Source organism: Tauraco erythrolophus, chromosome Z, assembly GCF_009769465.1.
Source record: "Tauraco erythrolophus isolate bTauEry1 chromosome Z, bTauEry1.pri, whole genome shotgun sequence".
Taxonomy (NCBI): domain Eukaryota; kingdom Metazoa; phylum Chordata; class Aves; order Musophagiformes; family Musophagidae; genus Tauraco; species Tauraco erythrolophus.
The window spans coordinates 70,617,115-70,644,286 of NC_141496.1; the positions used below are offsets into that span (position 1 = coordinate 70,617,115).

Genomic DNA, 27,172 nt, shown 5'->3' on the forward strand with positions numbered 1-27,172 from the left:
AACATGGGTTAATTGCAGAGAGGGGGAATCTGCATACCCCAGCAGAATGCACTTTAGGAGAGACAGAAAACAAAACCAGCTTTTTGTCAGTCTTTGTGGATGTACCCTAACCCTTGATCAGCTCTGGAAACCAGGTGTAAGGGCTAGTATGAAATAGGAGCCTGAAGTTTTTGTGTGGGCTGCATGCTCCTTGAATTAGCAGAGGATTAGGCAAAAGCAAATGTCCATATGAAATAAGACCCTATTTCAATTTAAGAAGCTAAGCTTACACCTGAATAGAAGTGTATCATGTCTGAAATAACTTACATGTTCATTCATTTCTTCCTCCCTGAAAGCTCTGTGGACTTGCAGTTGTGATGCAGTTGGTTCTCAGCTGATATTTCATTAAAAAAAAAAAAGGTGCCTTGAAGTTATGATTTCAATAAACTATTGAACCGTGTATCTGATTCCATGCTGTCTGTGGTTAGGATTGTGTTTAATCATGCTTGCAGTTTCTTCTGCTGATACTGTCCCCAAAAAATACCGTTCCTAGATTTGTGGTTGTGTTGATTGAAAGAACATAACCTTTATGCCAAGTTTTGGAAAGGCTTTTCAAGGAAAGTCTTGATCTGAGGCTAAGGTAGAGTGTGTTGGGAGTGAATGCACATTTATAAGAAGCTGTCTTCTCTTGGCAGCCAAACATATCTGTTGGCTTGTAATGACATTCGTAAATGTCTGTCCTGTCTTCAGCAAGTCCATGCCAGAGGTTCAGAGAAAATCCCTGGGAATCCAGTTCCTTGGTGGGCTGTGTGGTGTGATTCTCTAGGAGAGTGTGCACTCAAAGCCACTGGAACAGTGTCACATCTTTGCCTTATCCCCAACCTCTCTGGGGACTGAATGTCCCAGAGTAAATTCACATGTATGAAAGAAGTTCTCTGTGATCTTAATATCTGACATACTATATCCTCAACTATGCATGGAGTGAGATCCTACCCTGGCTGCAGTAATTTTGTGCATTCAGTCATGAACACAAGTAGAGATAACTAAGAAGGTGCTCATTTCTAAGGATCTTGAGAAGTGGATGGACCAGACAGAAGAAAGTAACCTGCTAAGAGGACACTGACATTGCTGATACTGCCTGGATAAGCACATCCCAGCAAGAAATAGATGAGAAAGGATTGGAAGCAAAGAGAAGAGGAAAGAGGAAACATTGCAAGATAACATTATTGTGACTAGGATTCCTCATAAAGCTGCAATGCCACGTGCTGATTTATATTTGAGCTAACAGCTGCAAGGACTCCATTCTTTCTTGGAACAGCAGTACAAATCCCAATTGTTCCCTTGCAAGGGCTAGACTGTCTATCCAAGTGTATTTTAAGTATGGTGTTTCTACTGCTTTCTTATGCAAGCTTTCAATTCTTATTTTTCCCATAGTGTCAGTCTGTAGCTGCTGCAATAACAGATAGCCCATCACAGAAACAGGCCTGTGCTGCCTTACCAAGCCTGTAACCAAGCGTCATTGCTTGGATCAGATGTACGAGGTACTTCATGCTTGAGAGTTCCCCAGAGGAGCAGTGCCTGGAGATGCTGCACGTGGGCAGAAGTGAATGGTTGAGACACTGTCAGGGCGGAGTGGTGGTGGTACCCATAACATCGAGGCTGATTTGTCACCCATTCTTCTCAGGGAATGCTTGGGGAAGAGAAGTTAGGTTCCACCTGAGCATTTACTCCAATCACCCTGCACTGGGTATCAAATACTAGAGAGGAGTCTGTTTTCTGTGGAAGTCTCTTACCTGAGAGGAGCGAAGGTGCCCTCAATTCATGGATATGGCTATGGATAAGGGCCTATCTCAGCCATACCATGTGAGCTGGAAGGCGTAGTGCCTTTCCACTTTCTCCTGACAGCGGCACATGTTGACACAGCTCTTCCAGGTCTCTGCCTCTCAGAAGGAATGAAGTTAAGTCCTCAGACTGCATGAAACACTTGCAATCAAATGCCAAATCAAGGCAGTCTATACCACAGCCATCTGTGCGCTGTATCGTAGAATGCATCTGAAACTCACCTTTGGAGGAGGATCAATTTTGACCATCATTCAGAGAGAGATACTCTGTCAGCCAAGTTGTTGCACAAAGAACTGTATCCTTTTAAAGTGTGACAAAGGACACTGACTACAAGAACAGGATAAAAGACTGCATCTATTGCCCTTCTTAACTTGCTGCTTGGCTTTGAAGAAAACCCCTTACCTCCAACTCACAATTTTTTGAGTACAAGATACCTAGCATGATACATGCTATAATATAAAAATCAGTTTTCTTGAACAATAGTAAAATTAAGGTCAGTTCAAGTCTCAAACTAATCTGGAACCGTGTTATCAAAAGTGAGGGGGAGGGAAACGTTATCTGAGAGGCATGCCTACCTTGAAGGATGTGTCTTGGCAAAAATTCTACTGTCTTTTCCAGATCAGGAGCTGTGTTTTGTGTGCTCTAGATTGGGGCAGGCTAGGCTCTTGAGTTAGGACAGTGGTTTGAAAGTTGCGGTAGGCATATGGTACCTCAGTGCCTTGATTTCTTAGAAGCCTAGAAGTGCTTCAGGTCTGTGCCCTGCTTGGAAGTTTGAATGTACACCATGTTTCTCCTCTCTAGGTGCAGGCAGTGCTAGAAGAGCAAATGCCTTCATATGCTTCACTGATTCTTTCTAGGGACTTCGGTAAGAGTCTGTGCCTAAATCACAATGGAATCTCCAATGTGTGACAGGAGATTCATTCAGACACTAGTGAAAGCAGTGTGCTTGCCTTAACTGGGAGCTCCCCATAAGCATGCTAGGAGCAGTAGCTCTATCTTGCTGCTTGCTGTCACAGAAGTGCTGGGAGTGTGGATGAAACAGCATTCCCGTGAGCCTGCACCTACTTCAAAAGGTCTTGGGTGTCAGTTTCCCTTGTAACTGGAGGCTTTTGTTCTTTTGTTCAGACGTGTAACTTCATCTGAATAGTCACTACAGCACATTGGTGGTGAGTCAATTCTTGTGAAGTCCTTTACCAGATGGCCTCTGGCATCTTGCGTCTTGGTGCTGAGTTTACCACTGCAAAGAACATAAAAGAGCAATGATAATTAGTTTGATAAATATTAGGCTACATAGATTAGCATGTACAGCATAGGATGTTTAGAAAGAACATTTCTGGGTTGTTGAAGGTCATTGAGCCTAGCAATCCAACCTGTGATCTTTAAGCACTGTAGTGAGTCTGTTTAAGATTTGCTATCTACTTGTATTTGGACATGGCAAACAGCTGCAGCCAACACAGAAGAGACATTGTGTTTGCCCACTAAGCTCAACATATCGCATAGTTTTCTAAAGACTTTAACTTCTTCTCTTATTCCTACAATTGTGTGTGTTCCAATTCTAGATTCTATATGAGGATCTAACACCAGGCTAGCCATGGCTAGAAATTAGCTCAAAATGGGAATTTATCCATCATCTATCCATCTCCTATGGTGTTGTGGATTTCTCACTAGAATCCTTATGTGCATTGTTCTGTTGCCACATGGTGTGAATAAGACTACATGCTGGTCATTCTAGCAGAACAAGTTTTAAGATTTTTTTCTTTAAAAAAAGGTGGCAAAAAGTGCAAGGTAATTCTTCACTTTTGAAATTTGATGTGTATGGGCTCTCAACTCAGTGTTTGTCATGTGAAGAGCCACTGGGTGAGATTTGAAGAAGTTCAATAGCACACAGTAGTAAGTTTGTGACTGGTAATAAGGTAGCTTTATTGACGTGTTGGGAGTTTTAAGTGTGCTGCACTGGAAATCTTGAGAAGCTGTTCCTAGAGTTGACAAAGAAGTGGATGTCTGATGTGTCCTGAGCATATTCATAATTTGGATCGTAGTGCCAGTGTTACTGTTTATGTTTATAGAGCTTGGCCCTCACCTGCTGCCTGCTTGATCGTAGTGCAAAATTCCCTGCAGCCCAGCAGAAGAAGGATATATGTTCTGAACAGCTGTGCTCCTTTAATATATGCTAGAAGTAATGTTAGTTACAAACCTCCTGGGCTTCAGCATCTGTTTCAAGCTGTTTCTTTGTTAGAAATTTGGACAGAGATTTTGTTGAGCAATGATTTAAAGGAAGGAAATTGTCTAGGAACAATGATAGAAGAGGACTTCCTCTTTTGCATTAGATCTGATGTGCATGAATTGAGGCATGTTCAAAATAATGTTGGATCTGCTTGAACACAAGTCCTTATCTTCTCTCTGACCAAAGCAATAGATCTCACATGTGCTGTGAAACTATATCACTTTAGATTCATGGCCAGTTGCCACGATGATCGGTATTTCTCTTCCTGTCTTCATCAAGCGCTTCATACTCCTTCAGTGAGTGTGAGGAGATAAGACTAGAATGTATGGAGCCTTATTTCTCATGTTAGGAGAGACTGTGGTGTGTTGTGGTTGCTATAACTAGATGCGTAATGGCATGGAAACGAGCTGTGCATAAAATTAATAAAATTCCTGTCTGTCTCCTCCCCTAAAATAACTTAAGGTATTCTTTCTAATGTGTAATATGGCGGTGCTTGCTGCTCTGAGTAGTGCATACTAGCATGCAAGTGTGTGAAAATAAAAAACTGACTCTTATCTCTACTCTGTACGGCTGGATGACTGTAAAATTGGCCTTTTCCTGAAAGTGTAACCACCCTTCTACCTTGGCCTGAAATAGGAGTTAGAGAGAGATGCTGTGTCTTACCACTCAGTAGATCAGTTGCATGCACAGAATTTGTTACTTGGTTTCAGTTCATAATGTATTTCCAGAATGGATTTAAGACAAGATTTAAATGTCTTTTTCTTCTTTTCTTTTTTCCCCTCTGTTTCAACACCTGTGTTGCTCTTATGAATTGGTGTGGTCTGGAAATGAACTGAATGGGGAAGCTTGAATCACAAGCGCTGGAGTGCATGGAGCTCTGCCTGGGGATGGATGAGGAGTTGACCAAGAGCTTCTGGATCAGGATTAAAGGGAGGACAGGGACAGGTGACATTGTAGTGGCAGTCTCTACAGGCCACCTGACCAGGAAGACCTAGCAGATGAGGCCCCCCTACACACAGACAGGAGCAGCCTCACACTCACAAGCCCTGCTTCTCATGAGGGACTTCAACCACCCTGATATCTGTTGGAGGGACAACACAGCAGGGCATAAGCAATCCAGGAGGTTTCTGGGATGCATTGATGATAACTTCCTCCACACAGTGGTAGAGGAACGAATGAGGAGAGGTGCTTGCTGGACCTTCTTCTGACCGACAAGGAGGAGCTGGTGGAGAATGTGAAATTCAAGGGCAGCCTTGGCTGCAGTGACCATGAAATAGTGGAGTTCAAGATGCCTAGGGAGGCAAGGAGAACGCTTAGCAAGCTCACTGCCGTGGATTTCAGGAGAGCAGACTTCGGCCGCTTCAGGGATCTCCTTGGCAGAGTAGGATGAGATGAAGCCTAGAGTGAAAAGTGGCCCAAGAGATCTGGTTAATATTCAAGGATCGCCTCCTCCAAGCTCAAGAGTGGTGAATCCCAACAAAGAGGAAGTCAGGCAGGAACACCAGGAGGCCTGCATGGGTGAACAAGTTGCTCCTTGGGAATCTCAAGCAGAAAAGGGAAGCCTACAGAGGGGAAACAAGGACAGGTGTCTGTGAGGAATACAGAGAAATTGTCCGAGCAACTAGGGATCAGGCTGGGAAAACTAAAGCCCTGATAGAATTAAATCTGACCAGGGGCATCAAGGGCAACAAGAAAACTTCTGTAGGTATGTCAATGATAAAAGGAGGACTAGGGAAAACGTGGGCCCTCTCCGGAAGAAAAGAGGAGACCTGGTTACCCAGGATATCAGGATATGGAGAAGGCTGAGGTACCCAATGACTTCTTTGCCTCAGTCTTCACTGGCATGTGCTCCAGCCACACTGCCAAAGTCACAGAAGGCAAAGTCTGGGACTGGGAGAATGAAGAACTGCCCACTGTAGAAGATCATCAAGATGAGACCATCTAAAGAACCTGAAGGTGCCCAAGTCCATGTGACCTGATGAGATGCATGCATGGGTCCTGAGGGAACTGGCGAATTGTTGCTAAACCATTATCCATCCTATTTGAGAAGTTGTGGCGGTCCAGTGAAGTTCCCACTGACTGGAAAAGGGGAAACATAGCCCAAGTTTTTGAAAAGGGAAAAATGGAAGACCTAGAGAGTTACAAGCTAGTCAGTCTGACCTCTATGAGATGAGGAGCAAGATCATGGAGCAGATCCTCCTGACGCTATGCTAAGGCACATGGTAAAAAGGAGGTGATTGGTGACAGCCAACATGGCTTCACTAAGGGCAAATCCTGCCTGACTAATTTGGTGGCTTTCTATGATGAGGTTACAGCATTGATGGATAAGGGAAGAGCAACTGAGGTAATCTGCCTGGACTTGTGCAAAGCATTTGGCACTGTCTCACACAACGTCCTTGTCTCTAAATTGGAGAGACATGGATTTGACGGATGAACCACATGATGGATAAGAAATTTGCTGGATGGTCATACTCAAAGAGTATGTTGAGTTGCTGTCAACAGCTTGATGTTCAAGTGGAGGCCAGTGACGAGTGATGTTCCTCAGGGGTCAGTACCGGGGCCAGTGCTGTTTAACATCCTTGTTGGTGACATGGACAGTGGGATCGAGTGCACCCTCTGCAAGTTTGCAGATGAGACCAAGCTGTGTGGTGTTGTGGACACGCTGGAGGGAAGGGATGCCATCCAGAGGGACCTTGACAGGCTGGAGAGGTGGGCCTGTGAGAACCTCATGAAGTTCAACAAGGCCAAGTGCAAGGTCCTGCATGTGGGTCGGGGCAATCCCAAGCACGAACAGAGGCTGAGTGGAGAACAGATTGAGAGCAGCATGGAGGAAAATGTCTTGGGTGTGAGATGAGAATGAGAATCTCAACGTGAGCCAGTGTTCTGGTTTCAGCTGGGACACTGTTAGTTCTTTTTAGCAGGCAGAAGAGCTCTGTGTTCTGGTTTTAGTCTGAGACTTGCTCTGAGAAGAATGCTGGCAGTGCACTGATGTTTACAGTTGGCACTGAGGCCTCAAGGACTTCTCAGCTTCTGGTGTTCTTGCCAGTGTGCAGGAGCACAACAGGCTGGAGGGGAGCATAGCTGGGACACAGGGTCCACAACTGCCCTTATTAATTTGAACTTAGATTTAGGATTGAGGACTTAACTGGCCAATGAAGTATTCTATATCATGCAATTTTATGCCCAGTAAAAAATGAGGGTTGCTGGAAAGAGTGGCCTTTGCTCTTCCAGGGGCTCTCACTCTTGGAGTGCTCTCTTTCTCCCCCCCCGCTCTCTTTTTGGGCCTCTTCGCTCGTTTGGGATTGCAGTGTTGGAACTTACTCTGTTTTGGGATTGCTTTTCCTGGACGGGACAGATCTTGGTCACCTGGTGGTGAGCAATTACACTGTGCATCACTTGTTTGTGTGTATTACACATATATTAGTAGTAGTAGTGTTAAATTGTTCTTATCTCAACCCACGGGTCTCTTTCCCTTTTCCCCTTTAATTCTCTTCCCTGGAGGTGCGGGAGGGTGAGTGAGCGGCTGTGTGGAGTTTCATTGCCGGCCAGCCTAAACCACAACAGCCAGTGATGTGCACTGACAGCCCAGAAAGCCAACTGTGTTGGGCTGCATCCAAAGAAGCGCGGCCAGCAGGTCAAGGGAGGCCCCACCTGAAGTACTGCGTTCAGCTCTGGGGCCTCCAACACAAGAAGGACATGGAGCTGTTGGAGCGAGTCCAGAGAAGGGCTACAAAGATGATCCAAGGGCTGGAGCACCTCTGCTATGAAGATAGGCTGAGAGAGTTGGGGCTGTTCATTCTGGAGAAGAGAAGACTCCAGAGAAATCTTATAGCAGTGTTCCAGTACCTAAGGGGGACCTGTAAGAAAGTTGGAGAGGGACTTTTTACAAGGGCGTGTAGTGATAGGACAAGGGACAATTGCTTTAAACTGAAAGAGGAGAGATTTCAATTAGATCTAAGGAAGAAATTTTTTACAATGAGTGTGCTGAAACACTGGAACAGGTTGCCTAGAGAAGTTGTAGGTGCCCTATCTCTGAAGTGTTCAAGGCCAGATTGGATGAGGCTTTGAGCAAGCTGATCTAGTGGAAGATGTCGCTATCCATGACAGGGGGATTTGGAACTAGATGATCTTTGAGGTCCCTTCCAACCAAACCATTCTTTAAATCTATGATTTAACTTTTACTAAAAATTGCTTTTCTTTACAAATACTCTTCTGATATATTAAGCAAAAGATGGGTGTTATGGTTTGAAGTGGGGAGGGAGGTCTGGGTGGCAGAAGCTGCCCATCAGACCAGACTCCCATCCCCCTCGGGGCTTGAGCCAATCGGCGCCTCTGCGAATTGCCCTATTTACGTTGGACAAAGGAACCGGAAAGGTGTGCCTTTGCCCAGGAGCGAGGAGCCGGGAGGGGGGCATGGCCCCCGCTCCCGGCTGGGCCGGCGGCCTGGGCCGGGCCGGTGCCCGCTCCGTCGAGGATGGCGGCGGCGGAGGCGCTTGGGGAACTCGGGGAGAGCCCCGCTCCCGGGGCGCCCACCGGGCCGAGTTCACCCAGAAAGGACTGAAATCTAAGAGAAACGGCCACACAGATAAGAGGTCAGTGAAGACGGAACGGAACAACGTGTGCCGCGGCTGAGTCCCCCTTGCCAGCAACCCCTTTGCAAACAAGTCCTCGGTGGAGCAAGCAGAGACCCACTCGCAGCCCGTGGAGGACCCACGTCGAGAAGAGATGCCAGAGCCAGAGTACGGTACGCATCTAGAGTCCGTGGGATGACCCCCGCCGATGGGGAGGTGCTTTGTTAAAGGAGATGCCTGAGCCTGAGACTGTTGTGAATCATGGGCACAGGTCGAGGCGCATTTTACGCATTTACGCATCTAAGTCTGTACGGAGGCGCATTTCAGGTCGATATGACGACCCACGCCAGAGCGCATTTAAAGTCTGTATGATGACCCACGCCAGAGTGAGTGGCTACAGCTCCTTAAAGGTCCAGGACTGGTAAAGCCCGCACTTGGGCAAATCCGATGGGGTAAGGATTTGCCTCCCAGCGGGTAGTATTCACACTTTCGCCATGAGTAGGGGATCCACTGGAGCAAGGGACAATGGTGTAAGGACTCCTTCTCCTTTAAGATAAGCGGCAGTAACAACTTGGAATGAACTGACCTGCACTCCCCCATTCCCTGCCCCCCTGCGCCGCTGGGGGGAGGAGGTAGAGCCGGGAAAAAGAGGCAAAAGCGGGGGGAGTGGTGGTGTTTTTAAGACCTGGCCTTGTTTTCTTGTTATCCTCTTAAGTAACCGTTTTTGTGTGCTTTTCTCTTTGTAGGTAGCTGTTAATAAATAGTTTTGCATTAAGAAAACAGCCTCTTTTGCCCGGGACCGTGGTTGGTGGGTGCTCCTCTGTTCCTGTCTCGATCCTCAGCTCTTTTATTACATTTTTCTCTCCTCTCCATTTTACAGGAGTGGGAGAGCTGCATGGGGTTTAGTTGCCGGATCGGCCTAACTCACGACAATGGGCTTTCAAGCGAATTTACAGGAAGCTTTGTAAAAGAGGATGTATATAACTGTGTATAGATATGTATGTGTGTACATGCATATATCTTTGTATATCATAGAATCATAAAATGGTTTGGGTTGAAAGGGGCCTTAAAGCTCATCTAGTTCCAACCACCTTGCCGTGAGCAGGGACACCTGCCAGATCAGGTTGTTCAAAGCAGATGCATCTCATCAGGTCCCATGGACTTGTGCACCTTCAGGTTCCTTATATGCAATGGTATATATATGTTCTCTTTCTTCCACTTCCTCGCTCTCCCTAGGTTTCGTTTTTTCCTAGAGAAACTCTTGTGCTTTAGGATCAAGTATTTGTCATTTTTCTAACTCTGATCTCTGAACATCAACTATGAATGTACCACAATCTAGTTACAGTTACTTTCTGTGCAGTCTGATGCTTTGGTCCTCTTGGTAAATGAAAAATGTTGATCATGGGCTCATGCACTGAAATACACTCACACACCAGTAGCTGGTGGTGTAGTTGTGTTTGGCACTTAAAACGAGTAGTTTGGTTTCATCTGGTTTGTGAGATTTTTTTGTAAGTCTTTGATTTGGTAGGGTCATGGCCTCTTTTCCTTAGAAATACACACTTCCTGGTGTAGCAGTGGCTGGCTTCACAGTACTGAAAGACAGACAGATATACAGAAAGACATACCACATTTGTGACTTTAGAAAAAATAAAATGTTCATCTTTTTGATCCAGGAGCATTCAAGAGAGTATCAGCTGTGTATTCTTTCTAATACAGATTTTTCTTATTGCAGCATTCCCTTGAGAAAAATTATTTTCAAAAGATAGCTGAGAGTTTTAATTGAAAATATTTAAAGCACTTTTTTCAAATAACTGGCCCTTTAAAATAACCTTTTCTAGGTTTTGCTCTTATTGAAAGCTCCTAATGTGGTTATCATTCATAACTAGGAATTATTGTATCCTGTCTTGGTTTGTATTTACATAATTGCTTTTGATGTACATTTCTTCAAGTTTACTTTATTTGTAATGTAAAAACTAATATTTTTTTCTAAGCAATAAGGGCACTATCTTACTGTAGATATTTCACAGTACTTTTGAAATGGTTCGGAGCAATTACTTGGTTATAATGTTACTGCTGATAAATGAATTGTTGAATGGCTTTTGTTATAGTAATGGAGAGAACTGCTCTGAATTTTTACTTCATTTGTAGGTTAAAAAGTTCTCTCCTTTCTCCCCGACTCTTTTTTTTTTTTAAAAAAAGTAACTTTGCAACTTGCTACTATTAATTAAATTCTTATTTTGTCCTTGCAGCTATCAGAATAATCACAGAATGGCTGAGGTTGGAAGGGACTTCTTGTTATCATCTTACAAAAAACTGTTCAAGAAGGGTCAGTTAGAATGCATTGCCCATGACTGTGTCCAGTCAGGTCTTGAATATCTCCACAGATGGAGACTCTACAGCCTCTCTGGGCAACCTGTTTCAGTGTTAGACCATTATTACAGTAAAAAGGTGCTTTCTTCTGTTCAGATGGAATTTTATGTGTTTTGATTTGTGCCTTTCGCCTCTTGTGCTGTCACTGGGTACTGCTAATAAAAGTCTGACTCCATCTTCACTCTCTTCCGTCAGGTATTTCTGCACATTGATAATGTCCCCATTGAAGCTTATCTTTTCCAGACTGATCAGTCCTAGAAAGAGAGATGGTCTCTGCCTCTCCTCATGTGAGGAATGCTTCAGTCTCATTATCAGCTTCATGGACCTTTGCTGGACTGGCTCCAGTATGTCTATGTCTTTCTTGCTTTGGGGAGGTGAAAACTGGATCCAGCAATCCAGACGTGGCCTCACCAGTGCTGAGTAGATGGCAAGAATCACCTCCCTGGACCTGCTTTCAACACTCCTCCTAGTGCAGCCCTGGTTAATATTTGCCTTCTTAACCATGAGGGTGAATTGCTGTCTCATGTTGAACTTACTGTCATACAAGACTCCAAAGTCCTTCTCTGTTAATCTGCTTTCCAGCCAGTTAGTCTGCGATTTTCCAGTATCTCCACGCCCTTCTGAATGGCAGCACAGCCATCTGGTCTGTCACCCACTCCATTCAGTTTTGTATCAGCAGATAGAGTGTCCCTGACTTTGTCTAGTCAAGGCTCCACAAACTCCGCAAAGAATGGAGACACCTCCCACAACCTATCCGGTGACCTGTCCTAGCGCTGCACTACACACCAGGGGAAGAAGGTTCCCCCAATGTCCCACTTGGATCTCTTAAGCTGCATCTTGTGTCTGCTTCTCCTTATTGCATCTTTTGACACTGTCCAAGAAGGTTTGGCTCTGACTGCCCTTCAGGAAGCTGAAGACTGCTGTTACATTTTCCTTGACCTTCCCCTTATCAGACTAACCAGAACCATCTCCCCTTATCATAGGCTGCAGGACCCTGCTATCTTGATAGCTGTGCATTGGCCTCTTTCTAGTTTTATGAACTAGCTTACTCGTTGCATACTCCTTGTAGGGAGTGTGCAGACTGGACACAGACCTGCCCGTTAGTGGGTATAACCTCTTTGGGGCCAAGGGTGAAGGCATGACAGATTTCCTAGCTGTGCTCCTCCTAACAAAGCCCAGTTTTTGATTTGCTGTGTTAAGGAGGGCAGTACACTGTTCCGTTCTGTGAAACTTCAACATGTTTATTTTTTGATAAGGTCAGTGTTAATTTAAGGAAATACATGTTCCTTAATACAATGTGAGCTAAGCTTTAGTTAGAAATGCTTTTGTCGAGTGTTCTTACTCTGGTCCTAGATAATTTTTTGTCAATATATAGGGGCAATGGATTTAAACTGAAAGAGGGCAGATTTAGGTTAGATATAAGAAAGAAATTCTTTACATTGAGGGTGGTGAGGTACTGGAACGGGTTGCCCAGAGAAGTTGTGGATGCCCCATCCCTGGAAGTGCTCAAGGCCAGGTTGGATGAGGCTTTGGGCAACCTGGTGTAGTGGAGGGTGTCCCTGCCCATGGCAGGGGGGTTGGAACTAGATGATCTTTAAGGTCTCTTCCAACCCTAACCATTCTATGATTCTATGTATAATTATACTGTGGGATTTGTTTTTTGTGATCTTTGTATCTTCGAATTGCACTTCTGAACAATCTTGTCTTGAAGAGTAAACTGCACACACAAATTTCAGTGTTCTTGGGGATTTATGTACAGTGGGTTTTAAGTGTCCTTTGAACAGACTGACAGGAATTGTATGCTTCCCGTAATCTGGCTCTGTGCAAGCTACAGAATGTTGGTGGATGCATGAGACTGTGCTGTGGTTGTTAGCTGGGGCAAACCTTTACTTCCAGCCAGTTACCAAATGTAGAGGTACAAATGAGGAGTCTTGTACAAGCTTGCCATCTGTATAATTATGTGGCTGTTAAGGAATGTATGGAAGTCAAACGCTCTAAAATTATTGACTGTGATGATAAGGCATGGTTAGTAGTGAAGCTGATGCTATTTCCGTTCTTGTCAACAGAGTATCAGAAGCAGGAAGGCATGAAATCCCATCAGAAAAACATGCAGCTCTATGACACACCTTATGAACCAGAAGGCAGCAGTGTGGAATCCGATTCTGAAAGTGTGGTGAGTCACCATTTACGAGAAAGCAAATTGCCACAGGATGATGACAGGCCTGCAGATGAGTATGATCAGCCATGGGAGTGGAACAAAGTCACCATCCCAGCTCTGACAGGTAGGATTCTTAGATCTCAACCAGAAAATTCTCTTACATTCACAGCATATGTACTTGCCTTTGAGAGAATTCAAGTATTTCTACTCTTTTGGGGTGTGTGTGTGGAGAAATCTGTGAAAAACAAGTGTGGGTAGTCTCAAATCTTTACCTGCTGCAGAAATGTAGAACATTGCACGTTTTGTTCAGTGCTTCAACTGCCCTGTTGTCAGCCTTCTCAGCACTTGGTTTATGTTTGTAAATCTGTTTCTTCCATGCCTTGCCCCTATCCCTGTTTTAATGGACATGATTTAGATAGTGTTTTGTTGAGTGGCTCTATGATGGAGGAGTTGATTTGCAAGCTCCTTAAATTGTGAGCAATTCTTTAAGAGGCAGGAAAAAAATAGCTGCGTAACATGCACGCAGTAGCATGCTTCTACTCAGTTATAAGTTTCTTGGTATTTGGAGTATTTTCATTATAATTGCAAGCATTTCCATTCATACGTAGAACTTGTATTTGGATTAATCCATTTGAACTGCTGAATTTTTCCCACATCAGAACTTGTCAGTTAGGGAGATCTGACACAAACCATTTTCTGCCTCTGTGAATGTCTGTTCTTGGTCTTGATTACAGTGCTCTTTTTTTGCCCTTTCTGTTGCTTTGCAGAAGTGACTGAGGGGGGCTTAATTCAGTGAGGATGTGATTCTACAGGACAAGTCTTTTTCTTTCGTAGAGCCTCTGTGTGTCCAGCTGTATCTGTTGGTCTGAACATGTTCCAGGATTCTCTTGTGGGGTGCTAGAGTTATACATGCTCTGATTTTTCCCATCAATGGCATGTTGTAGTAAAAAGCCATGTCTAGGAGCAGGGTTGTTCCCTTCCTTTTTAGGAGTCAGCTTGGCAGAAAGCTTGGAAAGAAGAGTTGTCTGTGATCACGATTGTGGGGATGAGGGAAGAAAAAAGATGTGGCTCTGGGAAGGAGCATGGAAGAAGCCTGAGAGCAGGGATTAGTAGTCAGTGTGCATTTATCCTGGGTAAATCCTGCTTGGTAAACCTGTTTGCTTTCTGTGTTGAAACTACTAGATCTGTTAATGGAAGGAGAGCAGTAGATGTCATCTACGTTCACTTTAGCCTTCAGTATGTTGTGCTGTGGCATCAGCTGTGTTACTTGATTTGGAATGCTGTAGCCTAGATGGGTGGACTACTAGATGTGTGAAAACCTGTCAGGGTCTTTGACCTTAAAAAGTAGGACTTAGTGATTCATACTTCTCCTGGAGTCTGGGTACAAGCGTGATCCTTCAGGGGATCTGTTCTGGAACACTTTATGTTCAGTAACCCAGAGAATGAGGAGAGGAAAGCAACTCATAAAGTTTAGAATGATATCAAATGTGAGGGAAGGTGTGTGTATGCACGTCTGTCATTCAGAGGGACCTGGACAGTCTGGAGAAATAGGCTGATGTCCTGGATTTGACTGGGATAAAGTTAACCTTTCGCAGGAAAACTGGAGGGGTCACAATGTGGGCAGCTGACTGAAATTACTCAGGGGACTACTCGATACCGTAGGACATCATGCCCGGAGAATATGTATTGGGGGAGCTAGCCAAGGGAGGACTTCTTTTCGCATCTTTGCCAGTCACAAGTGAATTATGTTTCTGAGGCTTCTGGGTTCAACGAGGTGAGCATTTGTATCGCTCATTTTGTACTACTCTTTTCGTTAATATTATTGTTGTTATTACTCTTGTCTTGTTGTTTTGTGGGGTTTTTTTTTTTTTTTTTACACTGTTCTATTAAACTGTCCTTATCCCTACCCATCAGTTTTACACTTTTCTTCCAATTTTATCCTCCCAACCCACTGAGGGGGAGGAGTGAGCGAACGGCAGTGTGGCAGCTTAGCTACTGGCTGGGCTAAACCACGACAGTCCTTTTTGGTGCCCAATATGGGGCACGAAGGGTTCGATAATGACAAATCCGACTAGAGCGTGGTAAAAACCAAATTCATTACATGTGTTTATTGTATTAGTTAAGTAGTCGCTGGTCATAATGTTTTGGTTGCTCACGTGGCTGTGTTATATAAATATCTATATGCCCTATGCATTCACTGTGGTGCTGTTCATCACCACTAGGAGAGGGATCAGGGCTCTTGTTGTGCTGTCCTGTCTAATATCAGCTTATGATACGATCGAGATGCTGGCCACAAAGCTGAGCTGGTCTGTGTACGTGGTGTGGCATTGTGCCCGTTTCTGAGGCACCACCTCTCAGAATTTGTTGATAGCCATGCCCAATCTATGAGGAAGACAAGGGACGATTCCTTTCCCTGTTTCTTCACCCCCTCTTTCTCATTCAGGCTAATTACAACAGCCTTTGAGGATTTTGAATATTCTAGGAATATTCTAGCCAGCATGGTCTTAATGCTCTGTCTCCTGAAGGTGTTTCAGGTTTTGTTTGGGGTTAAACAACTGTTTAAAAATATCATGCAGAGTTCCACTCTGAGGCCACGTAGATGTGAGTGGCAGGGTGTGTGGGCAAACAAGGACAAATGCCTAGGATGGCTGGCATCTCCAGTGTGTTGAAACTTCACCTCTGAACAAGTGCAAAATCCAGAAAAACTAACAGAATGTTTGCAACAAGTATGCTGTCACTCTGGCAATTCCAGGGAGACACAGATCACTGCAATGTGTGAGGCCTGGCCCACGCCTACCAAGCTGTCTTGTTTGACACTATTCAGCACCCTCAAAGAGGAGAGGAGGTCCCTGGATGTGACAACAAACTGACAGACACTGCAGCTGAACCAGAGAACCCACCTGTTCTGCTATCAGTCGCCCCTATATAGAAGCAGTGCACAAAGAAAACAGTTCGCATAGTGAGGGATGAAGATGAACCAGGGCCATCATGAGAACAGGAGAAGGATGAAGCATAGCCTGCACATGATACGGTAACCACCCAATCCCTATCCCTGGGTGAGCTGCAAGGTATGTGAAAGGATTTCAGCTGCTATGCAGATGAAAACATTGTTACCTGGCTGCTCCAGTGCTGGGATAATGGAGCCGATGGCCTGGAATTAGAGGGTAGGGAAGCTAGGCAGCTGAGATCCTTGTGGAGGGAAGGCAACATCGACCAGATGATTGGAAGAAAGCTACTAACCCTTATCCTCTAGAGGTGGCTTCTGTCAAACGTGAAAGAAAGGTTCCCCTTCAAGGCTGATATTACATGTCATCCAAGCAGGTGGACCACTATGTGAAGAATTATCCAGTACCTGAGGGAATTAGCTGTGCTGGAGGTGATTTACAATGATGTGAATAATGAGCGGTCACCCACAGATCCAGATGAAGTCCAATGCAATCAGTCCATGTGGAGGAAATTCCTATGGAGTGTACCAGCATCTTATGCCAACTCGTTGGCAGTAATGTCCTGGAGAGAATGTGGGGAACGAACGGTGCAGGACTTGGCTGGTCAACTATGGCAATACAAAGGAAGTCTCTCTTCCTCTGTACAGGCCTGCATTGCTGCTGTGGAGAAACTGTTGCAGGAGTTCCAGCAATTCAAAGAGGATATGTCCCACCCTCCACCCATACGCACTCCACTCATACTTCTCAGCTATGAGAAGTAAGCGTTCTCCTGATCAAGACAGTATAGAGTGCACACACCGCAGGGTAACCTGTGGTTTTCCTGCATGACCATGAAAAGGACATGAGGAGGTGGAATGGAAAACCTGCCTCACCCCTAAGGGTACAAATACGTGAGTTGAAAGGAAAAACAATCTCAAAAGGAGATTCTTCCAGGAAAAATACTGCTACAGTTTGCAGCAGGCAGCTCTGCTGACAGTATAAAAGAGCTGACCTCATTCAGATTCATCTGGGGCTCAACTTAAATGCCTCTACGCAAATGCACGCAGCAATGGACCACTCAGTGGATAAGGAATTGGCTTGATGGTTGCACTCAAAGAGTTGTGGTCAACAGTTCAATGTCCAGGTGGAGGCCAGTGATGAGTGGTGTTCCTCCGGGATCGGTACTGGGGCCAGTGCTATTTAACATCTTTGTTGGTGACATGGACAGTGGGATCGAGTGCACCCTCTGCAAGTTTGCAGATGAGACTAAGCTGTGTGGTGTTGTGGACACGCTGGAGGGAAGGGATGCCATCCAGAGGGACCTTGACAGGCTGGAGAGGTGGGCCTGTGAGAACCTCATGAAGTTCAACAAGGCCAAGTGCAAGGTCCTGCACATGGGTCGGGGCAATGCCAAGCACAAGTAGAGGCTGGGCGGAGAATGGATTGACAGCAGCCCTGAGGAAAAGGACTTGGGAGTGCTGGTGGATGAGAAGCTCAACGTGAGCCGGCAATGTGCGCTGGCAGCCCAGAAAGCCAACTGTATTCTGGGCTACATCCAAAGAAGTGTGGCCAGCAGGTCGAGGGAGGTGATTCTGCCCCTCTACTCAGCTCTCGTGAGACCCCACCTGAAATACTGCATTCAGCTCTGGAGTCCCCAACACAAGAAGAACATGGAGCTGTTGGAGCAGGCCCAGAGGAGGGCCACGAAGATGATCCAAGGGCTGGAGCACCTCTGCTATGAAGACAGGCTGAGAGAGTTGGGACTGTTCAGCCTGGAAAAGAGAAGACTCCGGGTGATCTTATCGCAGCCTTCCAGTACTTCAAGGGGGCCTACAGGAAAACTGGAGAGGGACTTTTTACAAGGGCGTGTAGTGACAGGACAAGGGGCAATGGCTTTAATCTGAAAGAGGGGAGATTTAGATTGGATATAAGGAAGAAATTTTTCGCTCTGAGGGTGGTGAGGCACTGGAACAGGTTGCTCAGAGAAGTTGTAGATGCCCCATCCCTGGAAGTGTTCAAGGCCAGGTTGGATGAGGCTTTGAGCAAGCTGATCTAGGGGAAGATGTCTACCCAGGAGGTCCCTGCCCATGGCAGGGGTGTTGGAACTAGATGATCCTGAAGGTCCCTTCCAACCCTAACCATTTTATGATTCTATCTATTATTTCTGATCCTCTTTAAGGGACTTCCAATTCATTTTTACTAAAGGTGAGCAATGCATACTCTGACCAGGACTAGAGGAACCCTGCCTCCAGCCAGGTCAAGGAGAGGGATAACAGGGTTTATTGGACTGTGTAGATTTGACGGCCTGGCACGTCAGACCCACTGGAATAAAAGGCTCTAGTGGACACTGGAGCACAATGCACCCTAATGTCATCAAGCTTTTAAGGGGCAGAATCCATCTGTATTTCTGGAGTAACAGGGGGATCCAAACAGCTAATCCGAACTGTATTGAAAGCTGAAGTGAGTCTAACCAGGAATGAGTGGCAAACACTGTCCATTGTGACTGGAACAGAGGCCCTGTATGTCCTGGGCATGGACTACCTCAAGAAGGGCTATTTCAAGGACCCAAAAGCGTACCAGTGGGCTTTTGGTGTAGCTGCCATGGAGACAGAGGAAATTAAACAGTTGTCTACTTTGCCTGGTCTCTCAGAAGACCCTTCTGTTGTGAGATTGCTGAGGGTTGAAGAACAACAGGTGCCAATTGCTACTATAGCACTAAATGAGACTGCCTCTCTGATCCCCATGCATGAGCTGATTGTCAACTGGAGAGCCAAGAGGTAATCAGCAAAACTCATTTCTCCCTTCAACAGTCCCATATGGCCAGTGCACAAGTCTAGTGGAGAGTGGATGGTAACAATAGACTATCATGGCCTAAAGTCACACTACCGCTGAGAGCTGCGGTGCCGGATATGCTGGAACTCCAATATGAACTGAAATCAAAGGCAGTTAGGTGGTACACCACAATTGATATCACTAATGCATTTTTCTCAATCCCTTTGGCAACAGAGTGCTGGCCACAGTTTGCTTTCACTTGGAGAGGTGTCTAGTGCACCTGGAATCGACTGCCTCAGTGGCAGAAACACAGTCCTACCATTTGCCATGAACTGATCCAGACTGCACTGGAGCAGGGCAAAACTCCAGAACAGCTGCAGTACATCAACAGCATCATTATGTGGGGCAGCACAGCAAAAGAAGTTTTTGAGAAAGGGAAGAAAATAGTTCGAATCCTTCTGGAGGCTAGTTTTGCTGTAAAATGAAGTAAGGTCAAGGGACCTGTGCAGGAGATCCAGGTCTTAGGAATAAAATAGCAAGATGGGTGTCAGCACATGCCAATAGAATTCATCAACAAAGTAGCAGCTACCTCCCCACCGACTAGTGAGGAAGAAACACAAGCTTTCCAAGGCGTTGTGGGCTTTTGGAGGATGCACACTCCCTAGTTACAGCCTAATTGTGAGCCCTTTCTACCAGGTGACCTGGAAGAAGAATGATTTTACATGGGGCCTGAGCAACAGCAAGCCTTTGAGGAAATTAAGCAGGATATTGTTTATGCAGTAGTCCTTGGGCCAGTTCGGGCAGGGCAAGATGTTAAAAACGTATTCTACACCACAGCTGGGGAGAATGGTCCTACCTGGAGCCTCTTTCAGAAAGCACCAAGGGAAACTCGAGGTCGACCCCTCAGGTTTTGGAGTCGAGGATACAGAGGATCCGAAGCCCACTATACTTCAACTGAAAAGGAGATATTGGCAGCATATGAAGGAGTTTGAGCTGCTTCAGAAGTAGTTGGTACTGAAGCTCAGCTCCTCCTGGCACCCCGACTGCCGGTTCTGGGCTGGATGTCAAAGAGAGGGTCTCCCCTACTCATCATGCAGTTGGTGCCACATGGAGTAAGTGGGCTGCACTGATCACACAAAGGGCCTAAATAGGAAACCCTAGTCATCCAGGAATTTTGAAAGTGATCACAAACTGGCCAGAAGGCAAAGATTTTGGAATATTATCCATGAGTGTGAGACATGTGCCAGGATCAAGCAGGCCAAGCAGTTAAGACTCCTGGTATGGAGTTTGATAGTCAAAATATAAGTATGGAGAGGCCTGGCAGATTGACTATATCGTGCTCCCACAAACTCGCCAAGGCAAGTGCCATGTGCTCACAATGGTGGAAGCAACAACTGGATGGCTGGAAACATATCCTGTGCCCCATGCCGCTGCCCTGGACCTTGAGAAACAAGTCCTGTGGTGGCATGGCACTCCAGAAAGAATTGAGTCAGACAACAGACTCGTTTCCGCAAGAACCTCGTAGACACTTGGGCCAAAGAACATGACATTGAGTGGGTGTACCACGTCCCCTATCATGCACAAGCCCCTTGGAAGATTGAATGATCCAATAGTCTAATAAAAATAACGCTAAGAGCAATGGGTGGTGGAACTTTAAAACAATGAGACACACATTTAGCAAAGGCCACCTGGCTAGTTAACACTAGAGGATCTGCCAATCGGCCTGGCCCTGCCCAATCAAAACTCCCACATACCGTAGAAGGAGATAAAGTCCCCATAGTGTGCATGAAGAATATGTTAGGAAAGGCAGTCTGGATTAGTCCTGCCTCAGGCAAAGGCAAACCCACTCCTGGGATTGCTTTTGCTCAAGCTGGGTGTGCTTGGAGGGTGATGTAGAAGGACAGAAGGATATATATATATATATAAAAGACAGGAGAAGTGGTGGTGATAATTGGAAAATGTATGATCTGAGCATGACACGGATGGTATAGAATAAGGTGTGGATAATGACCTGGGTTTGGTTGAGGTAGAGTTAACCTTTCGCAGGAAAACTGGGAAGGGGCACAGCGTGGGCATCTTACCCAGATTAGTCAGGGGACTGTTCGATTCCATATGACATCACACCTGGAGAATATATATTGGGGGAGCTAGCTGAGGGAGGGGCTTTTTCACATCTTCGCTGATTACTGGTGGGCTGGGCTCCGGGTTCCACATGGTGATCATTTGTATCACTCGTTTTGTGCTACTGTTTCATTAATGTTATCATTATTATTACTCTTTTATAGTTTTTGGTATTTGCACTGTTTTATTAAACTGTCCTTATCCCAACCCACGAGTTTTACATTTTCCTTCCGATTCTCTCCTTCTATCCCACCAAAGGGGACGAGTGAGTGTGTGGCAGTGTAGTTGCTTAGCTACTGGCTGGGCTAAACCACGACAGCTGACAACAAGCTTCCAAAATCCAACCTCGACAAACTCAAAGACCTGCATCTGGAGGAGACTGACCCCTTGCAATGAGATGGACTGAGGACTAACTGACTGACTTCCTGGGTTACAGCTTTGCTGGAAGGGGTTTAAGGATTCCTTAGGGAAAGTGGACTAAATGTATCTAGCGGTGCTCCCTGGCAGTGATGAACACTAGCAGCATCCTGGCTTATGTGAACAGAAGCATAGCCACTAGATGAGGCAAAGTGACTATTCCTGTTTACTTAACATTTCTTGGACTTCATGTGTAATACTGTCTCTAGTATTCTGATGCAAGAAGAGTGTTGATAAATATTGGTGCCATCAGAGAGCCTCCAAAATGACAGGAAACTGCAGCACATGACTTAAGAGGAGATGCTGGGAGAACCAGGCTTGCCTAGCCTGGAGAAGAGGAAGCTTTAGGGGGGATGTATTAGCAACTTTCCAATACCTATGAGGAATCAATACCATCGGAAGATGGAGCCAAGGTCTTCACAAATGAGCAGGTGTGTGATGGGAAGATAAGACACAAGTTGAATCAGGAGAGGTTCTGAATCAATATGGGGAAAATTTGTTTTCTATGCAAGGACCCTCTAGCATTGGAAACAATTGTTTGGGGAGCTTTTGCAGTCTCCATCTTTAGATTTTTTCATCTTGGGAATGACTGGATGAAGTTCTGGACAACCTGATCTGATCACATAGCAGACCTGCAGGTTGGACTAGACACCTTGCGTGGTTCCTTTCCACCTGAATTACTCTATGATTTTGCAATTCTGTGTTCTGTGATATTCGCACACTACAGAAATGAGAAATGATTTCTCTGCACAGCTATACAGGGGTACTGTTCTGTAAACAGAGCCTAATGTGACAATACCCTTCTGGGGTGTTTCTGACCTGATCTCCTAGTAGGTAGGCAGACATGGGTGTCAGAAATATGTTTCTCTTCTAGCACAGTGGAGAAGGACAATGAAGATCTGTTGTGAGAGAGATTGCGCAGTTGATTTGGGTTTGTTTCCAAGCCAAGCTGACATCTGCAATATCCATCCTGTGAAATGTGGATGGGAGCAAGAGACACATGGATGAACCTGAGGTAGCTGCTTAAAAAGAAACCTATTGCTCAGCATCCCCTTTCTTCTTTTTAGGTTCCTATGGAATAGAAAATGAGGTTAAAGAAAACTGATTTCTACTTCCCAGCAGCATGGTTTGCTCTGGCATGTAAGCTGTTAATAATTTTGCAGAGTTCCAGGCTCATTAAGCTTATGCTGATAGTTCCTTCCATTGTGGATGTAATCCATCATCCAGTTCTTGCTGGATGCTGTGCAGGTACAGTAGTCTGTCTTCCTAAAGAGCATGAACTCCAACACAGAAGTCTAACCTGCTGTGTGCCTTCTCGTAGGACATACAGTTCTGCTGCTGAACTCTGCCTGATGGAAGCAGGCTTTGCTTGAGGCTTGCCTGAGCTGACTCATCGCCCTTTGCTGGACCAATTAAAATGCTTGCAAGACTTGTGCTGGGAGATCACCTGGCTGTGAGATCCTGGCTATGGTTTGGGATATCTGTTGTGTGTCAAGATAGGCTAATCAACAGAGACCTGTGCCACTAGGTTTCCAGTGCTGCAATGGCTGTTTTGCAGATGCTGAGTCTGATGTATGCGTGTGAAGCCTTCTGCTTTGGGTTTATTTTATGGCATCGGTGTCTGCTCCAGTTCAGCAGATATTTCTGTTCCTTTTCATGTGTCTCAGATGGCAGCAATGCTGCCTTTGCCTAGAGCCTCCATCTCCTGATAGATGAACCTAACTACATAGCAGCATGGCCCACAGTAACTCTGTTGTAGAGGTAGGGTGTCTGCTACCTGGAAGGATCCACAATCTATCCACAGCACGTGAAGGGGCTGTACAGAGCCACAGGCAGTGCCTTTGCAGTGGGTCTTAAGCTGCTTTCTGCGTGATTTTCCAGGGAATTTCTCTGTTCTCCATTCCTGATTCTGGAGCATTTACCACCATTTTCCCTCTGCCACCACATCTGCATCTTGACCATGTTTCTTTCTCTTGTTTTTGGTCTTCCTTTCCTCTTTCTTTTGTCCTACAGAACTGCATCTATATTTAGACTCTTTCATTCATCCTGCTACCTGGCACCTGGTCCCACTCTGTTACCCTCTTACATCTCCTCGGGATTTCTCTTCTCCTACCTTCAGACACCTGCTCCCTATCACTGTCATGGTGATTGTGCGCTACCCAGAAGTCATTTTGCTTTCAAAATATGCAAAATGCCTAAACCAGAAACTTCATTGTTTAGCAACACTGAGATACAAGCTGTGAGACCAGTATATGTCTCTCTGCAGCGAGATCACATTTTACAGATGTCTCAATTAGCCATACGGTGGCCACAGAAATGGAATTATGAGTTTTAATAGTTACTGTCTTAAGAGTCATATGTGTGCCTATGGAAATCTTAGACCTTATTCTTCATGTGTTGTACATATTATATGAAATGGCTGATTTTTAATTCATCGAATCCAGAGAACAAATGGATTAGTTTCTACTGCATACCTTTTTGTGCACAACTCATTTGATGTTTGTAAAGTCTTTGAGCTCTGTAGTCATCTTCATGCCCACTTTTTTGGTCTTTATCAGGTAAATTCTTTTTTTTTTTTTTTGAGTGTTGATTTAAAAAAAAAAGAATCTTAGTTTTGTCAATTCTTTTTCTTCATTTGTAGTTTTTGTTTTGTCTACATATGACTGTAAATTAATAAGGCACAATCTATCCAATATGAGATTTTATGATTGGCCTATATGTAAACGTTCTAACTCTAGTTAACTCTAGTTAACTCCTATGAAAGCTCACTAAATTAAAATATTGCTTTACAAAGACTAAAAAGAAGTTTAACTAAAAAGTATTATGATATAGTTGAATTCCTTATGTGTTCATCATGCAGAGTTCTATTTTAAAATGCTAAGAGAGCAAACATTTTGTGAGATCAGTTGTATTTCTTTGCTTGCATCTGTCATTCACTATAACTTAGTATGTCTTAGATGCCTGGTTATTCGTTATAAAGGAATGCGTAAGGATTGGCTGCAAGCATAGATTCAAGCTGCTGTCTCATCTGGTGTCTCTATGCTTAGTCTAACTCCTAGGAATTATAAATGTTTAAAATAAGGAAAGAAGAGGTCCAGCTTCTGAGTTAGAAACAGTGGGAATTTGCAGTGGAGAAGTATTGACCCTCTGCTGAGATGTGTGCTTTTCTGGCTCATTGTGTACTCTGGTTCTGTAATATAGCTAGCTAATGTAGCTGGACCAGGTGAGGTTCTTTTTCAGTCCTTAGCTGAGGTGGATTTCTCTGAAGACCACAATTTCTAAGTGGTATTAGAAATTCTAGCAATAGTCAAGTTCCACTTTACTGACCCACAACTACCATTCCCCAACTACTTCGAGTTGTGGAAGCTGAGAACCTGAAAGAACTCTGTACTAAAATTTTCCTATTTTGAGAAGTTCATCTGAAGGAAACAACAGATGTTTGTGATGTAAAGTGCAGACAGGGATTTATGCAGTGAATGTTTTTGATTTGTCAGGTGGCAGACCCAGGAAACAAACCAAAATGGCAAGCAGCGCTAGAATTATCATGAAGTTCATTAATTACTCATGCAGATCTTTTAAGGAAAGTATTTATTCCTCTGCCATGATTTCAAGTTTTATTGCTGAAGCATGGGTAGAATCTGTTAATCTCCAAACTGGAGTTTAAGATGTACCAGACTTAAAGCGTGCACAATCTGTGAAATCTGCTAGGTTGAAGGGAGCATGTCTGCACTGTGGCTCTGAAGAATGGAGCCGAGGCTGGTGTCATGCTGACACTTGTGGAGCAAGCTGTGTATAGCTTTCTTCAGGGACTTCTGTTCTTAACTGCAGTGCTGAAAGATGCATCTCTTTGTAGCAGAGCTGGAGTGCACCAGTTTGACTGTCTGCAGCTTGAGTTCTTTTACAAAAAAATTTAGTTGTGTTTCATTGGAGGCTGTACAGCTGAAGCTGAAATGTGGTTTTGATTACTTTTATGGGAAGGGAGCAGGTCTTGTTAGACCTCCTGCTGAGCTGGGCAAACTGTTTTGCCCAGAAGAGCTGAAGTTGGCAAAGCGACAGGAACGAAGTAGCTTCTGGTACATAAGTCTGACTGGAGGAGAGAGCTGCACCGGAGAGCCCATTCAGGAATGTCAGGCTGACACTGGCTCCCATTTAAGTGTGTGAGAAATCAAGACTTTCCAGGCTGTCATGTGGAGATAGCAAACCTTTGCGAAAAGAAAATGCATGTGAAGTCTGTAGAGCCCATTTTAGTAATGTGTTACAAAGTAAGTGGCCCTCTCATGAATAGTGCCATCTGGAAGTAGTATTCAGCACCGATCATGGACTTCTTGAATGAGGATTTGTAGATGTCAAACTTGGTCAGCTCTGCTGGCTACAAGTGCTGTTGCACAGAAAGCTGGTGCCTAGGACCCTGGGGGGCTGGAAGCAGGTGAGTTCTGACATGCCACCACCAGCAAGGTATGGCACAAGCTACAGGGCAGAGGAAGAGCGGCCACATGGAGAGTGAGAAAGAATCAGGTATGCAGTCAGTCCCATAACTGTAATGGGTATATAAACAGAATTACCGTAGCAATAGAAAATTTTACACTCCCAGCTGCATGGAGTTGAGCTTCTGAACCTTCTCTGTATACACTGCAGCTTTGGTTAAGAGGGGATTTATAGCAGCCGAAACCCAGTCCTGATAACAACATTGTGTGGGCTAGTGTCTGACTGGGTATCACGCTGGTCAGTTTAATCTGCCTGCATATCCCTTTGAGATTACTTCTTCCTGCCGATTTAATTCACAAAAAAAAAAAAAGAAATAGAGCTGGAGACCAGAGACATGTCTGAGCTTTTCATACCAAGAAACTTTCAAAAGCATCTGAAGTTTAACTGTGTGTGCTATTTTTGGAGAACAGATCCTACTTCTAACCATCATGTTGTGAAGATACTGCTATTTACAATCAGAACAGATTTTTGTTTGGTTTGTGAAATTGTTTTTTTCATGTCTGAAAATGTTGCTTGGTCAGTAGCTAACAGTAAGTTCACTAGTATGCACAGAGTTCCCAAATTACATCCAGGTGTTTTTCTTACAGTCGAAATAATAATGTTGTTCATATATATAACTGGCAAGTACACAAATACAGTGTTTCTCCTTGTTATGCTAATCAGCTTTCATTATCCAGTACTGAGGTTAAATCTTAGTTTCCGTTTTAAGAAATAACCACCATATTTCTGCCATGCATAGTTCAGAATATTATCTAATACATTTGCCCAATTTTTGCAATAATTTGTGCCTACTTTCTCTGAGTAGAGGAGGAATTTCGAAGTGTCCTAAGCCCCATGAGGAAAGCATATAAAAATAACAACAACAAAAAAACCCTCTCCAAAACATTTTCCATGTCAACACATCTCTATTCTGTATGCATTATCTTTTTGAACATTGCAGCTGTCTTCCTGTTGTGTAGTGTTGCTTTAAAATGGTTAATACTACCAGCCACAAGCCTAACTGTTTGTGTGTTATGGTAAGTGGACTTTTAAATGGGTGAAATCTACAGCATGCTGTGGTAGGGAGTCCCTTTAATTGTCCTTATGACATTTTCTCTGATATTACTGTTGAAACTCATAGAGGAGCTGATTGTGCTTTGTGTGTTTGTGTTCATTGTCATGTCTTCCTCCTGGACAGTGAAGTTTTTTCCTCCTGGTCCCCAGTAGATGACCTCAAAATAATAATCCATCTGCAGTTGCGAGTTTTTGATGAAGTAGTAAACCATAGAAGCACTGAGAGTCAGAAATGTGGTGTGGGTAGCTCTTTTCA

General features: G+C 44.6%; 1 protein-coding gene across 2 annotated transcripts in view; it reads left to right on the forward strand.

Annotated features, from left to right (window-relative positions):
* The window catches only part of SHB (SH2 domain containing adaptor protein B), an 85,662-nt gene that overhangs the window by 25,921 nt on the left and 32,569 nt on the right, over positions 1–27,172 (forward strand). The window contains exon 3 of one of the 2 annotated variants that reach the window (XM_086629636.1): positions 13,053–13,268. In XM_086629636.1, the coding sequence (XP_086485762.1) occupies positions 13,053–13,268 (216 nt within the window). The remainder of the gene's footprint in view (positions 1–13,052; positions 13,269–27,172) is intronic. The other variant, XM_086629635.1, reaches the window with a different exon arrangement.